The sequence below is a fragment of the Ascaphus truei genome, chromosome 6 (genome assembly GCF_040206685.1).
Source record: "Ascaphus truei isolate aAscTru1 chromosome 6, aAscTru1.hap1, whole genome shotgun sequence".
Taxonomy (NCBI): Eukaryota; Metazoa; Chordata; class Amphibia; order Anura; family Ascaphidae; genus Ascaphus; species Ascaphus truei.
Genome location: NC_134488.1, coordinates 121272600 through 121285538, shown reverse-complemented (window position 1 = coordinate 121285538; position 12939 = coordinate 121272600). Strand labels below are relative to the sequence as shown.

The 12939-nt window shown below is 47.3% G+C and overlaps 1 protein-coding gene across 2 annotated transcripts in view; it reads right to left on the bottom strand.

Annotated features, from left to right (window-relative positions):
- Positions 1–3163: 3163 nt before the first annotated feature.
- HCST (hematopoietic cell signal transducer) overlaps positions 3164–12939 on the bottom strand; it is a 9984-nt gene continuing 208 nt past the window's right edge. The window contains exons 1-5 of one of the 2 annotated variants that reach the window (XM_075606143.1): positions 12912–12939; positions 12385–12446; positions 5784–5810; positions 4614–4754; positions 3164–4081 (exon numbers count right to left, since the gene is read on the bottom strand). The exon at positions 12912–12939 is cut by the window's right edge and continues 208 nt beyond it. In XM_075606143.1, coding sequence (XP_075462258.1) covers positions 4047–4081; positions 4614–4754; positions 5784–5810; positions 12385–12421 — 240 coding nt within the window. In that variant the 5' untranslated portion in view covers positions 12422–12446; positions 12912–12939 and the 3' untranslated portion in view covers positions 3164–4046. The remainder of the gene's footprint in view (positions 4082–4613; positions 4755–5783; positions 5811–12384; positions 12447–12911) is intronic. The other variant, XM_075606142.1, reaches the window with a different exon arrangement.

Sequence of the window (12939 nt, the reverse complement as noted above, 5' to 3'; positions counted from 1 at the left end):
TCTCTCTCTCCCCCCAGCTCTCTCTCTCCCCCCAGCTCTCTCTCCCTCCAGCTCTCTCTCTCTCTCTCCCCCCAGCTCTCTCTCTCTCTCTCCCCCCAGCTCTCTCTCCCACCCCCCAGCTCTCTCTCTCCCCCCCGCTCTCTCTCTCCCCACCCCAGCTCTCTCTCTCCCCCCCCCCAGCTCTCTCTCCCCTCCAGCTCCCTCTCTCCCCCCCAGCTCTCTCTCTACCCCCCAGCTCTCAATCCCCTCCCCCAGCTCTCTCTCCCCCCCCTCCCCCCGCGCACACCCCCGGTCCACGCTGCGCACACCCACCGGTCCACACTTGGCACACCCCCGGTCCCTGCTGGACACACCCCCGGTCCCCGCTGGGCACACCCCGGGTCCCCGCTGCGCACACACCCGCTCCCTGCTGCACCCCCCCCCACCCCCCGTTTCCCGGGTACAAAAGTTAGTACATTATAAGCATCCATAGAAGGCGGGTTCCATGCAATATAATGTGTGATTTCCGTCAGTGTCAATTTAACATCAAATATTCCACGAGTACCTTAGTACCTCAGCCCCATGGAGATTTGAACTTGCTTCGTAATAAGAACTGTGTGTAAAATAAAGCTTGACTGTAAGAAGAAACGCTTTTTAAAGCAGTTTTGCAAGTTTTTTTTATCAGTTATAGGGATCCTGATGATATTCCGAGTTGTGTCTCTGTGGTATTTGTGGGAGATGGTAAGATGTGTGCTGGTTGAGCAGAACAAGACACGTACTGTATGTTTGATTTGTCTGTGTGGTTTTTAAGCAGCAATTATGTCCAGTTGACCGTTTTGATTTTTTTTTTTACAGAATGCGAATCAGGGGGTCCTTAGAATATAAATTACACTATTGTCAGCTCTGGGCACCCTCAGTTCCCGAGATATGTACCAGTTTGGTTGCCTGTCTACTTCCTGGCATTTAAAGATGGCCACCGCTTTTGTCCAATAGAAAGATCATCATCCTGATTACATTGCAGCTTCTATTAGCCTGCGGGGCCTATGAGAACTGGCATCTATTTACATTTTGCTAAGAGAATAATCACTGGCAACTTTAATTGTTACGTATCTTGGAAACGGAGGTGTTCACAGAGCTGAATATAGTGCGGCTGAGCTCAAAGGAGGGCCCCCTGCTCTGAATTCTGTAAAAAAAAAAAAAAAAAAAGCCGTAAATAGGTAAAAACACGACTCGGCGGGGTGGCTGCTTTACGGGGAATGTGATCCTAATAACTCACTGAGGTGGGAAGGTGTGAAAGAGAAATGTGATCCCAAAATCTCAGTGGAGGTGGAAGTTCTGTGCCCTTGATGTCTGAGAGAGAGTGCCTGTCCCTGATGTCTGAGAGTGCCTGTCCCTGATGTCTGAGAGAGAGTGCCAGTCCCTGAAGTCTGAGAGAGTGTCTGTTTCTGATGTCTGAGAGAGTGTCTGTCCCTGATGTCTGAGTGTCTGGCCCTGATGTCTGAGAGAGAGAGTGTCTGTCCCTGATGTCTGAGAGAGAGTGTCTGTCCCTGATGTCTGAGAGTGTCTGTCCCTGATGTCTGAGAGTGTCTGTCCCTGATGTCTGAGAGTGTCTGTCCCTGATGTCTGAGAGTGTCTGCCCCTGATGTCTGAGAGTGTCTGTCCCTGATGTCTGAGAGAGTGTCTGTCCCTGATGTCTGAGAGAGAGAGTGTCTGCCCTGATGTCTGAGAGAGAGTGTCTGTCCCTGATGTCTGAGAGTGTCTGTCCCTGGTGTCTGAGAGAGAGTGCCTGTCCCTGGTGTCTGAGAGTGCCTGTCCCTGATGTCTGAGAGAGAGTGCCTGTCGCTGATATCTGAGAGAGTGCCCGTCGCTGATGTTTGAGAGAGAGTGCCTGTCCCTGATGTTTGAGAGAGAGTGCCTGTCCCTGATGTCAGAGAGAGTGCCTGTCGCTGATGCCCGGATGAGAGAGTGCCTGTCCCTGATGTCTGAGAGAGTGCCTGTCCCTGATGTCTGAGAGAGATAGTGTCTGTCCCTGGTGTCTGAGAGAGAGTGCCTGTCCCTGATATCTGAGAGAGTGCCTGTCCCTGATGTCTGAGAGAGAGTGCCTGTCCCTAATTTCTGAGAGTGCCTGTCCCTGATGTCTGAGAGAGAGTGCCTGTCCCTGATGTCTCTAATAGAAATAATGAATGTCTCTATTAGGACGAGTGTGTGTCCCTAAATGACTGTACCTATGCAAATAGGTGTCAGAGAGATGTGCCTCTAACATCTCCATGAGAATGAATGAGTGGGATCTATCCTCCATAATTATTAGAAACAGTGAGTGGTATGTGTCCCTATTAATTGTGTTAGAAGATACATTATGAGTTGTTAGGGACACATACCACACTCTTTCTCTGTCCCTCATAACTGTATCAGACGTGAGTTGAATATATGGTCCTAATAACACTATTAGAAGAGGTGAGTATTATATGTGGCCCATATAACTCTTTTAGAAGAGGTGAGTGTTATGTGTCCCTAATGTCTCTAATAGAAACAGTGTGTGGTGTATTTCTCGGCCTTGTTGAGAGAGGAATGGGGAGTATCTTTCCTTGATGAGCCTTTGGTGAGGGCTTACCTTTGCAATAACTCATGGTGTCTGGAGATGTTTCTGGGGAGTAAGTGTCCCTGATGTCTCTTTGGAAGGTAGTGTAGAGAGGTATGGCTATATATCAGGGGGGGGCTCAACTCCAATCCCCCAACAGGTAAAGTTTTAAGGATATCCCAGCTTCAGCACAGGTCACATCCTTAAAAACTTGCCTGTTGGGGGGGTTCTTTAGGACTGGAGTTGATCACCACTGAGCACATGTATGGAAGCAGTCGGTGCATTGGGTGCAAGTTACCGTATATTTCTCTCCCACATTACTCTGGAGAGAGATGTTGTTATTTTTCTGTCTGTAGGAAAGGGAGAAAGGTAGGAGTCCCTCCTATGTAGGAGAGGTGAGAGGTATATGTCTTCAATTTCTGTGTAGGAGAGGAGGGTGTGTGCTTATGTCTCTGCAGGAGACTTTGAATAGCATGTGTTCTTATGTCTTCACAGGCGAGAGGCACACATTACTGATGTTTGTGTAGAAAAAATTACAGGTACGTGTCCCTCGTGTCAGGGTGGGAGTAGTAGACTGTTACTAGTCTTTATGTAAATACGTAGACACATCATAAACAATACTTTATTTTTCAAAATATATCATCAAGAAGAGCCACAAGCCAGTAACAGCAAAAGGAATAGGAATTTTCTCAGCAGGTAAATATAAGGGAAGGAATAAAACGTGTAAGCGTTGTTACTCTGGATGCAAATACTATAGACACAAGGTTCTGTCTCTTACACTATTTGTGTCAAAGGGGATGATTGGCATCTTTGGTTAGAAAGGGTCAGACTGGATGAACCATAGGTCCCTTCTGTATATACAGTATATGATGGGCAAAGACTAATTAGAGTCAGACCATGTGTTCCTTCCACTCTTGCATCACTATGGGGTTTATTCTGTAAGGTGTGATAGCACAAATAACGTGCTATTGCATGAAAAGTACCAATGACGTTAATGTGGCTTTTTATGCTGTAGCACATTATCTGCCCTATCACACCTTACAGAGTAAGGGCCTATTTGTATAAGGAGACTGTTGAATAAGCTGTAGTTCACTTCTGGATAGGCCATGCGGTACATGTTTGCAGTTTCAATGTGTCAATATTTCTTCCCTGGCAGAATATAGGACTGGGTAGGCCTTGGGTACGTTTTATCTATGAGGGTTATCCATTAAGCTGCGATAGTGGCGATCGAAGTCAATGGGAGTTTTTGTGTAATAGTGTCCCGATTGGCACTATTTCAGTTTACAGAATAACCCTGTATAACCTTCCTCCTGCCAGTAAACGCAGGATAAAGCTCGGATACCCCTTATTGGAGCGCAGTGAATCCCGGCCTGTGTGTCACTTTGCAGAGGGAACGCTTGTTGATCCATGTTAGTCCCTGGGGGTGGAAGGCGGTATACAGGGATTCTTGTGGATTAGCAGCAGGAATCAGGGCGACAGAGAGCGTCATTTATCTGTTGGGCATATTCATATAAACCTTCTCATCTAGAGGAGACAAAGAAGAAGAAGGTTACAACAAATATCTTTTATTCTGTTGCAGTTATATTGCCGAAATAACAAAGAAAAGAGGCATTTGTAAGGTAGAAGTGATACCTTTAATGACTAACTGATGTGTAAAACAAGTGCAAGCTTTCAGGACAACTCCGGTCCCTTCTTCAGGAGTAACCAACAGCAGCTGATACAGCTAATGGGGAGTAAGTTATAAACTGCGAAAGCGCCAATATGACAATATCACGCAGAAATCCCCATTGACATCAGTTGGACTTTCCATGAGATAGCGCTGGATCGACCCCTGTGTGTTATATTATATCTACCTTATGGGCTAAAATCATGCGATCTTCTACCATTGCCAAAATAAATAATTTAAGCTACCTATTATTGGGCAGACACAGAAAGAGCCTAGTGTGTGTGTGTGTGTGTGTGCGTGCGTGCGTGCGTGTGTGTGTGCTCCAATACAAAACGGCTCTAGTAAGAATATCACGCTATCCTTTAGTTTAATTACACATGATTTACTCACCAATATTTGCACGAATCTGATAGCTTTGCTTAGTGCAGAAATACACCACAAGGATTATAATGACGGTTAAAAGGACGTCTCCAAGTACCACTCCGACCAGAGTCACTGTGTCAATCCGGTAACAGTCCCCACAAAGAGGATCTGAAACACAGAAAGTGAGAGAGATTCGGGCTCTACAAAACTTCCCTTCCTGACATGCACACGCTTACACTGGACAGGTAGAGACGGCAAGTGGCAGGAAAAAGTGCCATCCATTGCCAGGTAACCCTACACAATACGCCATGTTGTATGCAGAGCAGACACAAGAGGTAACACAAACTTTCCCATGCACGGCGTACAATTAGCATAGGGACATCTTTACAGCGTACAGTGCCCGCGATGGCGACGTCGCCCAAAAACAAATGCATTGCCGCCGCCGCGTGCGCTTATAGTAAGCGACAGGGCGACGCGAATTTTGGTAACTGGCAATATTTGATTTTTCAAGGGCTGTCACCTCATGTGACAGCCCCTGAACCAATCAAATGCCAGCACGCCTGCGACGCCGCCGCAAAGCGAAATATAACTTTCGCTAGCGGCGACGGGTGACGTCACCCGTCGCCGGCACTATACGTGCGGCCTTATGCATTACTCACAGTGCCTGGTATATTAGCTCGTTTCAATCAACTTCTACCCCAAGCACTTTGACAGTTCCTTTATTTATCAACCGACACATGCACTGCAGGAAGAGCCAAGATCCGGCGTGTGTTCCATTCAACCGCCACCTTACCAAACTCACCGTACAGGGAAGGCCAAACTCTTCACTTACACACAGGACAGCTGCAGATCCCAGCAGCACAAGCTTAGAAAAAACCCCACTGTGCCAGGAGTGGCCAACGCCAGCCCTCAAGGGCCACCAACACGTTACATTTAAAGAATATCCCTGCTTCAGCACCGGTGGCTCAATCAGCGGCTTAGCCAAAGACTGAGCCACCTGTGCTGAAGCAGGGACCAATTGAGCCACCTGTGCTGAAGCAGGGATATCATTAAAGCATGGCCTAATGGTGGCCCGTGAGGAGTGGGGTTGGCCTCCCCTGCACTGTGCCGCTTTCATATAATTACACAGAGATCAAGCAGGGAGATGGGTAGCAACAGTAGAAGGGATCTCTTCCAGAATATTCTGAATGGATTTACCTGACTCCGAGGAGGATACTGTGCTGGCTGGAAAAGGAAGGGAGAGAGAGACCGTTATAACACTGCGAGGAAGGGAGAGAGACTGTTATAACACTGCAAGGAAGGGAGAGAGGCTGTTATAACACTGTGAGGAAGGGAGAGAGACTTATAACACTGTGAGGAAGGGAGAGAGAGACCGTTATAACACTGCGAGGAAGGGAGAGAGACCGTTATAATACTGCAAGGAAGGGAGAGAGGCTGTTATAACACTGTGAGGAAGGGAGAGAGACTGTTATAACACTGTGAGGAAGGGAGAGAGAGACCGTTATAACACTGCGAGGAAGGGAGAGAGACAGTTATAACACTGCAAGGAAGTTAGAGAGACTGTTATAACACTGCAAGGAAGGGAGAGAGACTGTTATAACACTGCAAGGAAGGGAGAGAGACAGTTATAACACTGAGGAAGGGAGAGGGACAGTTATAATACTGAGGAAGGGAGAGAGACAGTGATAACACTGCGAGGAAGGGAGAGACAGTTATAACACTGCGAGGAAGGGAGAGAGACAGATATAACACTGAGGAAGGGAGAGAGACCGTTATAACACTGAGGAAGGGAGAGAGACCGTTATAACACTGAGGAAGGGAGAGAGACAGTTATAACACTGAGGAAGGGAGAGAGACAGTTATAACACTAAGGGAGAGAGACAGTTATAACACTGAGGAAGGGAGAGAGACAGTTATAACACTGAGGAAGGGAGAGAGACCGTTATAACACTGAGGAAGGGAGAGAGACAGTTATAACACTGCAAGGAAAAGAGAGAGACAGTTATAACACTGCGAGGAAGAGAGAGAGACCGTTATAACACTTCGCGGAAGAGAGAGAGACCGTTATAACACTGCGAGGAAGAGAGAGAGACCGTTATAACACTGCGAGGAAGAGAGAGAGTGCTCCTTTGTTTAAGAGCCCCACTGGAGAAGATTAGACGGCAAAAGAAAAGACTAACACATATGTTTTAACCGGCGTGTTAAAGCTATGCTCACCGGCTGTATCCAGCCTGGGCCGGCGTGTTAAAGCTATGCTCACCGGCTGTATCCAGCCTGGGCCGGCGTGTTAAAGCTATGCTCACCGGCTGTATCCAGCCTGGGCCGGCGTGTTAAAGCTATGCTCACCGGCTGTATCCAGCCTGGGCCGGCGTGTTAAAGCTATGCTCACCGGCTGTATCCAGCCTGGGCCGGCGTGTTAAAGCTATGCTCACCGGCTGTATCCAGCCTGGGCCGGCGTGTTAAAGCTATGCTCACCGGCTGTATCCAGCCTGGGCCGGCGTGTTAAAGCTATGCTCACCGGCTGTATCCAGCCTGGGCCGGCGTGTTAAAGCTATGCTCCCCGGCTGTATCCAGCCTGGGCCGGCGTGTAAAGCTATGCTCACCGGCTGTATCCAGCCTGGGCCGGCGTGTTAAAGCTATGCTCACCGGCTGTATCCAGCCTGGGCCGGCGTGTTAAAGCTATGCTCACCGGCTGTATCCAGCCTGGGCCGGCGTGTTAAAGCTATGCTCACCGGCTGTATCCAGCCTGGGCCGGCGTGTTAAAGCTATGCTCACCGGCTGTATCCAGCCTGGGCCGGCGTGTTAAAGCTATGCTCACCGGCTGTATCCAGCCTGGGCCGGCGTGTTAAAGCTATGCTCACCGGCTGTATCCAGCCTGGGCCGGCGTGTTAAAGCTATGCTCACCGGCTGTATCCAGCCTGGGCCGGCGTGTTAAAGCTATGCTCACCGGCTGTATCCAGCCTGGGCCGGCGTGTAAAGCTATGCTCACCGGCTGTATCCAGCCTGGGCCGGCGTGTTAAAGCTATGCTCACCGGCTGTATCCAGCCTGGGCCGGCGTGTTAAAGCTATGCTCACCGGCTGTATCCAGCCTGGGCCGGCGTGTTAAAGCTATGCTCACCGGCTGTATCCAGCCTGGGCCGGCGTGTTAAAGCTATGCTCACCGGCTGTATCCAGCCTGGACCGGCGTGTTAAAGCTATGCTCACCGGCTGTATCCAGCCTGGACCGGCGTGTTAAAGCTATGCTCACCGGCTGTATCCAGCCTGGGCCGGCGTGTTAAAGCTATGCTCACCGGCTGTATCCAGCCTGGGCCGGCGTGTTAAAGCTATGCTCACCGGCTGTATCCAGCCTGGGCCGGCGTGTTAAAGCTATGCTCACTGGCTGTATCCAGCCTGGGCCGGCGTGTTAAAGCTATGCTCACTGGCTGTATCCAGCCTGGGCCGGCGTGTTAAAGCTATGCTCACTGGCTGTATCCAGCCTGGGCCGGCGTGTTAAAGCTATGCTCACCGGCTGTATCCAGTCTGGGCCGGCGTGTTAAAGCTATGCTCACTGGCTGTATCCAGCCTGGGCCGGCGTGTTAAAGCTATGCTCACCGGCTGTATCCAGCCTGGGCCGGCGTGTAAAGCTATGCTCACCGGCTGTATCCAGCCTGGGCCGGCGTGTTAAAGCTATGCTCACTGGCTGTATCCAGCCTGGGCCGGCGTGTTAAAGCTATGCTCACCGGCTGTATCCAGCCTGGGCCGGCTTGATGGCTGTGCTATTGCACCGAGCTCCGTGGTTACAGAGGCCCGGCGCTCATCACCACAGCAATGAAGCTGATTGCCGGCAGAGAGCGTAACTGTCTCTTACCTTGTCCAGCGGCATCTCCTGCTGCAGGGTCCCGTTAACATGGCGCCGCGACATCAAGTGGGGTCGCGTTGCCATGGCAATGTGATGGCGCGCCATCATGTTGCCATGACAATGTGACACAGCATGGTGTAGCGTTGCCATGACAACATGGTGCCGCAACGTCATGATGCTGTATCGGAGGAGATGCCGCGCCGGACAAGGTACAAGGTAAAAGCCACTGCACCGAACCCTGCGATAATCTCAGCCGGCCCTGCCCAGCAATAAACTGCCCCCTTTCTCTGTCTCCTCTCACAATGATTGTCAGCTTTCTGTGTCACTGACTGCCACATCTGTGTTGTCCTGCTGTGTGAGAGAATCTGAATTCTCAGAGAGCGCTCTATGTGACAGAGGTAACGTCATCAAGAATAAAACATCAAATAAAGAATATCACTGGTGAGCACATTCACAGGTCTGCACCCTGCCTTTCCCCATTATCTCCCAGCATACAATGCTGCCACTGCAGCAAGGGACTCTGGGAAATGACGTGCAAATGAGCACAGTGTCACTTTTTACTTCAAAACCATTTTAACACACGACTGCCGCAGAATACGCATGAAAGAATGGTGACGAGGGCCTCGCTTTACAACATTCTGCTAAATCAATGAATGTAACATTAACTTAACATCAAGACTGATGTTGTGTCTTCAAAGTACAATAACGCAACTTTAAGTCACGTTACCGCCCATACAGAGCATTACTTTACCTTTAACGACCATTAGTGATAATGACGCAAATCCTCCATTCAACGTGGTGTTACTCACATCCAGACCCTGAAACAGGGCTCTTACAGGATCTGAGTGGGTGTAACACCAGTTAGGAAGGATCTAACTAACATTTCACAGCGTTATTTCTCTCTCCTATCCTCTGTTTATCAACTGGGTTTGAAAAAGGACTTATTTCAGGGTCTGAATCGCAGTAAGGCAAAGATATAGGCCCGTAATATAGTGGGCGCGCACGCACCTGTGCGAAAGCGTGTGCACGAGACGCACACTTTTTATGTGTTGCTGTGAGAAAAGGTACTGTGTGTGTGTGTGTCACTGGGTAACTGTGTGTGTCGCTTTGAAGTGGTCTGTGGTCTGTGTGTTTGTGTGTCACTGGGGAAGCTGTGTGTGTATATGTGTGTGTATATTATATAATATTTTACAAATAAAAAATAAACTTGTGTGATTAAAATTATTTATTAAAATTATGCAGCTTTGATAAATATATATACACACACACATACACACACATACATACATACACACACATACATACACACAGACATACATACACACAGACATACATACACACAGACATACATACATTACAGCGGCGGTAGTGGCGCAAAAACTTATTTTCGGAGTCTTCTCCCCGATCGCCCGGCTCCACGCTCACTGCCGTGCGCGCACGCGCAGCCCTAGTGTGGGACAGCTGGCTATCCACAGCCAACTATAAGTGCCGAGAGCGCGCACGGTAGAGCACGCACACCCACTATATAATGGGCCATACTCAGCATGATGTTACTGGAAGATAACGCAACGTTATGCTATATACAGTATATATGTATATATATATATATATATATATATATATATATGCTATACGTTATAGCTTATGCCTGCTGGATATAATTAGCTTTCAGGATAAGCGTTAACCACGGGAACATAAGGTCGGTTCCCTTTTTTAGGTCATGTCATGGTATGATTTAGAGGCATCGTTTACTGGGATTACCAGTGTATCTCTCCATGTGAACATACCTTGGTGTTTCATTATACCTATTTGGCTCACGGCTGATTTACTGCCTGCTAGGTTTTTCTGAAGCACTGTTTTTTGGGATCTCCCAATACCTCTGCCCTGACCCCTGATTTAAGTGAGTTTTGTGACCCTAGCCCTTGAAATGGAACCCCCCTTTTTCAAGACACAATGGCAATTCCTCCTGGTTGGTACGTTATCTCCCGTTGGTTTGGACACAAAAGTATTTGGTTGTGAACTCTTTGGGGGGGCACTGAAATAATAAAGTCCTATTTTCTGTACTTTCTGCCCAGAAAATTGGATGGTGCTGTTATTTAAGTAGAGGAAGTGGGAGAAAAGGAGTTAAGAAGCAAAAAAAAAAAATGAGAGAGGAACAGGAATAAAGATGGAGAAAATAAGAAAGACAACATGCATTATTGATTAAATTCAACATCAACTTGAATGTAAATTAAACAACTGGGACACACAATACCTTGTGTTTGGGAGGTATCTGCATGTGAATAACTGTATGGGGTTGGAAAACAAACACGGGGGGATTGAGCGGGGTCAAAGAGAGAATGGGGGCATGAGGTGAGGGCTGATAGACACATGGGGGAGGGAAGGGCAGATAATCGGGAGAGAGGGAGACTGGGGGGGAGGAGAGGGAGTGAGGGTGACTGGGGAAGTAGGGGGGAGGGAGAGAATGGGGCATGAGGTGAGGGCTGAGAGAATGTGAGAAGAAGGGGGCGAGAGATTGAGGGTGGGAGCTAGATTGAGATGTGTCCTTCACAAACTCCCAATGGGCTCAGGTGTCCCCTATACCAGAATCACAAAGAAGAGTTACATTTCAAAAAGTGAAATACAATTAAATGTGAATATTCATCTCGTTAGTATCTGTGAGTAACCTAGGAAGTGGTTACAGAGGAAGAAGTGGAGTAGTTCATTGACTCAGTAAATATAACTGGGAGTACCCGTTTCTGTGTCTTTTCTCATCCATAAACCGCTGATAAAAGGTTGATGTTAAATATAAGTAACTTTATTAACAAGTTTCCTGCATTTAAAGGGGCAATTCCCTGCAGTGAAAAACAAATAAATAACTTATGCATTAGCTTCTCTAGGAAGATGCAAACATCCTCTGAAAGGTCTCATGAAATCCATTCGTAAACTTATTGTGTTTTATGTGTTTGTCTAATGATTGCACCAGAATTACAAAACAGCAACAAATAAATACTGACTCATAGCAATGTTCCTGTAGACACAAAGGCCCTTGTTCTATAAAGTGTGATAGCACCGATCTGCTTCTATCGCACGAAAAACCCTATTGAAGTCAATGGGGTTTTCCGTTTGACAGCACCCCGATCGTCACTATCGCCATTTCAAAAGTATCCCACAAACAGTCTTATCAACAACAAAAATAAATAATGAAAGGATTTTAAAAAGGCCTCCAAAGACATTGAACATTGTAAGTGTTAAAGCTGATTTTAAAATACTTATGCCGGCGTGCCATTTTCTACCCCTGATTCTCCGGCAGGAGAGGAGTTAAAGGAACGTTTTCAGTCACCTACATTTAACTCACTACTATTAGTTCATGTTGATCCCAGTACCTGCTGCACTTTAAATGCAATTGCAAGTTGTCCCAAATAATGTCAGTGCATTATACAAAGCATTGTTACATAAGGTAGTCCCCTAATGGTTATATTCAGTAAAGTGTAATAGCCATTAATGCTTGTGAACAGCTCTTCACTGGCATGTAGAATTAATTATTAATAATGGCACACACTTTAGTGAATATGCCTGGAAACATATGACAACCTGGAGAGAAAAGTGCAGAACATAACGTTTTTAGAAGCTGCACTGTGAGGGTGAAGTGTACATTTGTCATAGGTTGGAACCTTCCAATAGACCCTCCCATACGAGGGTTCTTCATGGATGAAATACTAGTGTACAGAGCATTCAAAACCCCACAGGTCCCCTCCCTACGTATAAATGAACATCCAGCTGAGACAGTGTGCATGAAGAAGAGACTTCAAACACTATGTACACTGTTTACACTGCTGCAAGATGCTCGAGAGTCCTGTGAGGTTAAGAAATCTCTGTGCACTACTATTTTATCTACACAGAACTCTCATGCTGGTTCACCAAAAGATATCACAACCGATAGCAAATCTGCAGTACAAAAGGACTGGAATGGAAACTCACATTTAAACAGCACTCGCGATTTAGCTACCAGTATCATTATCAGCCCCTTGGCCAGGACATACCTGAAAACGAGAGGTAACTCTCAATGTATTACTTCCTGGTAAAACATTTTTATAAATAAAAAATAAAACCTGACTTCTGATCATCACTTAATATCAAGAAGGACAGGTACTAAAATCCAGATGGTCAATGCAAAGCACCAACTAAATCTGCATCTTTCCTTCTAACCCATCGAGAGCAATGCGTTGCCTGCTCATTTGGAATTCAAGGAGTTAATGAGGGAGGTGGTGATTTCATGGTCCTATCCAGCCAACTCTGGCATTTACATTAACCATCCCAAGTCCAAAACTAGAGGGACAACTCAGGGTCGCCATGACCCAAGTGGCAGCTTTAGTCGCACTCATCACGTACCACACGTTGACCTTGGAACATACAATATATGCTCTTCATGCCACAACTCTGTCTGGCACTGTGCATTCTATCACGGAATAAAAGTTGTTCAATAGCCCAGAAGAAGAAGCTCTCACCAAGAAGCAGACACAGCAGCAGAGCCTG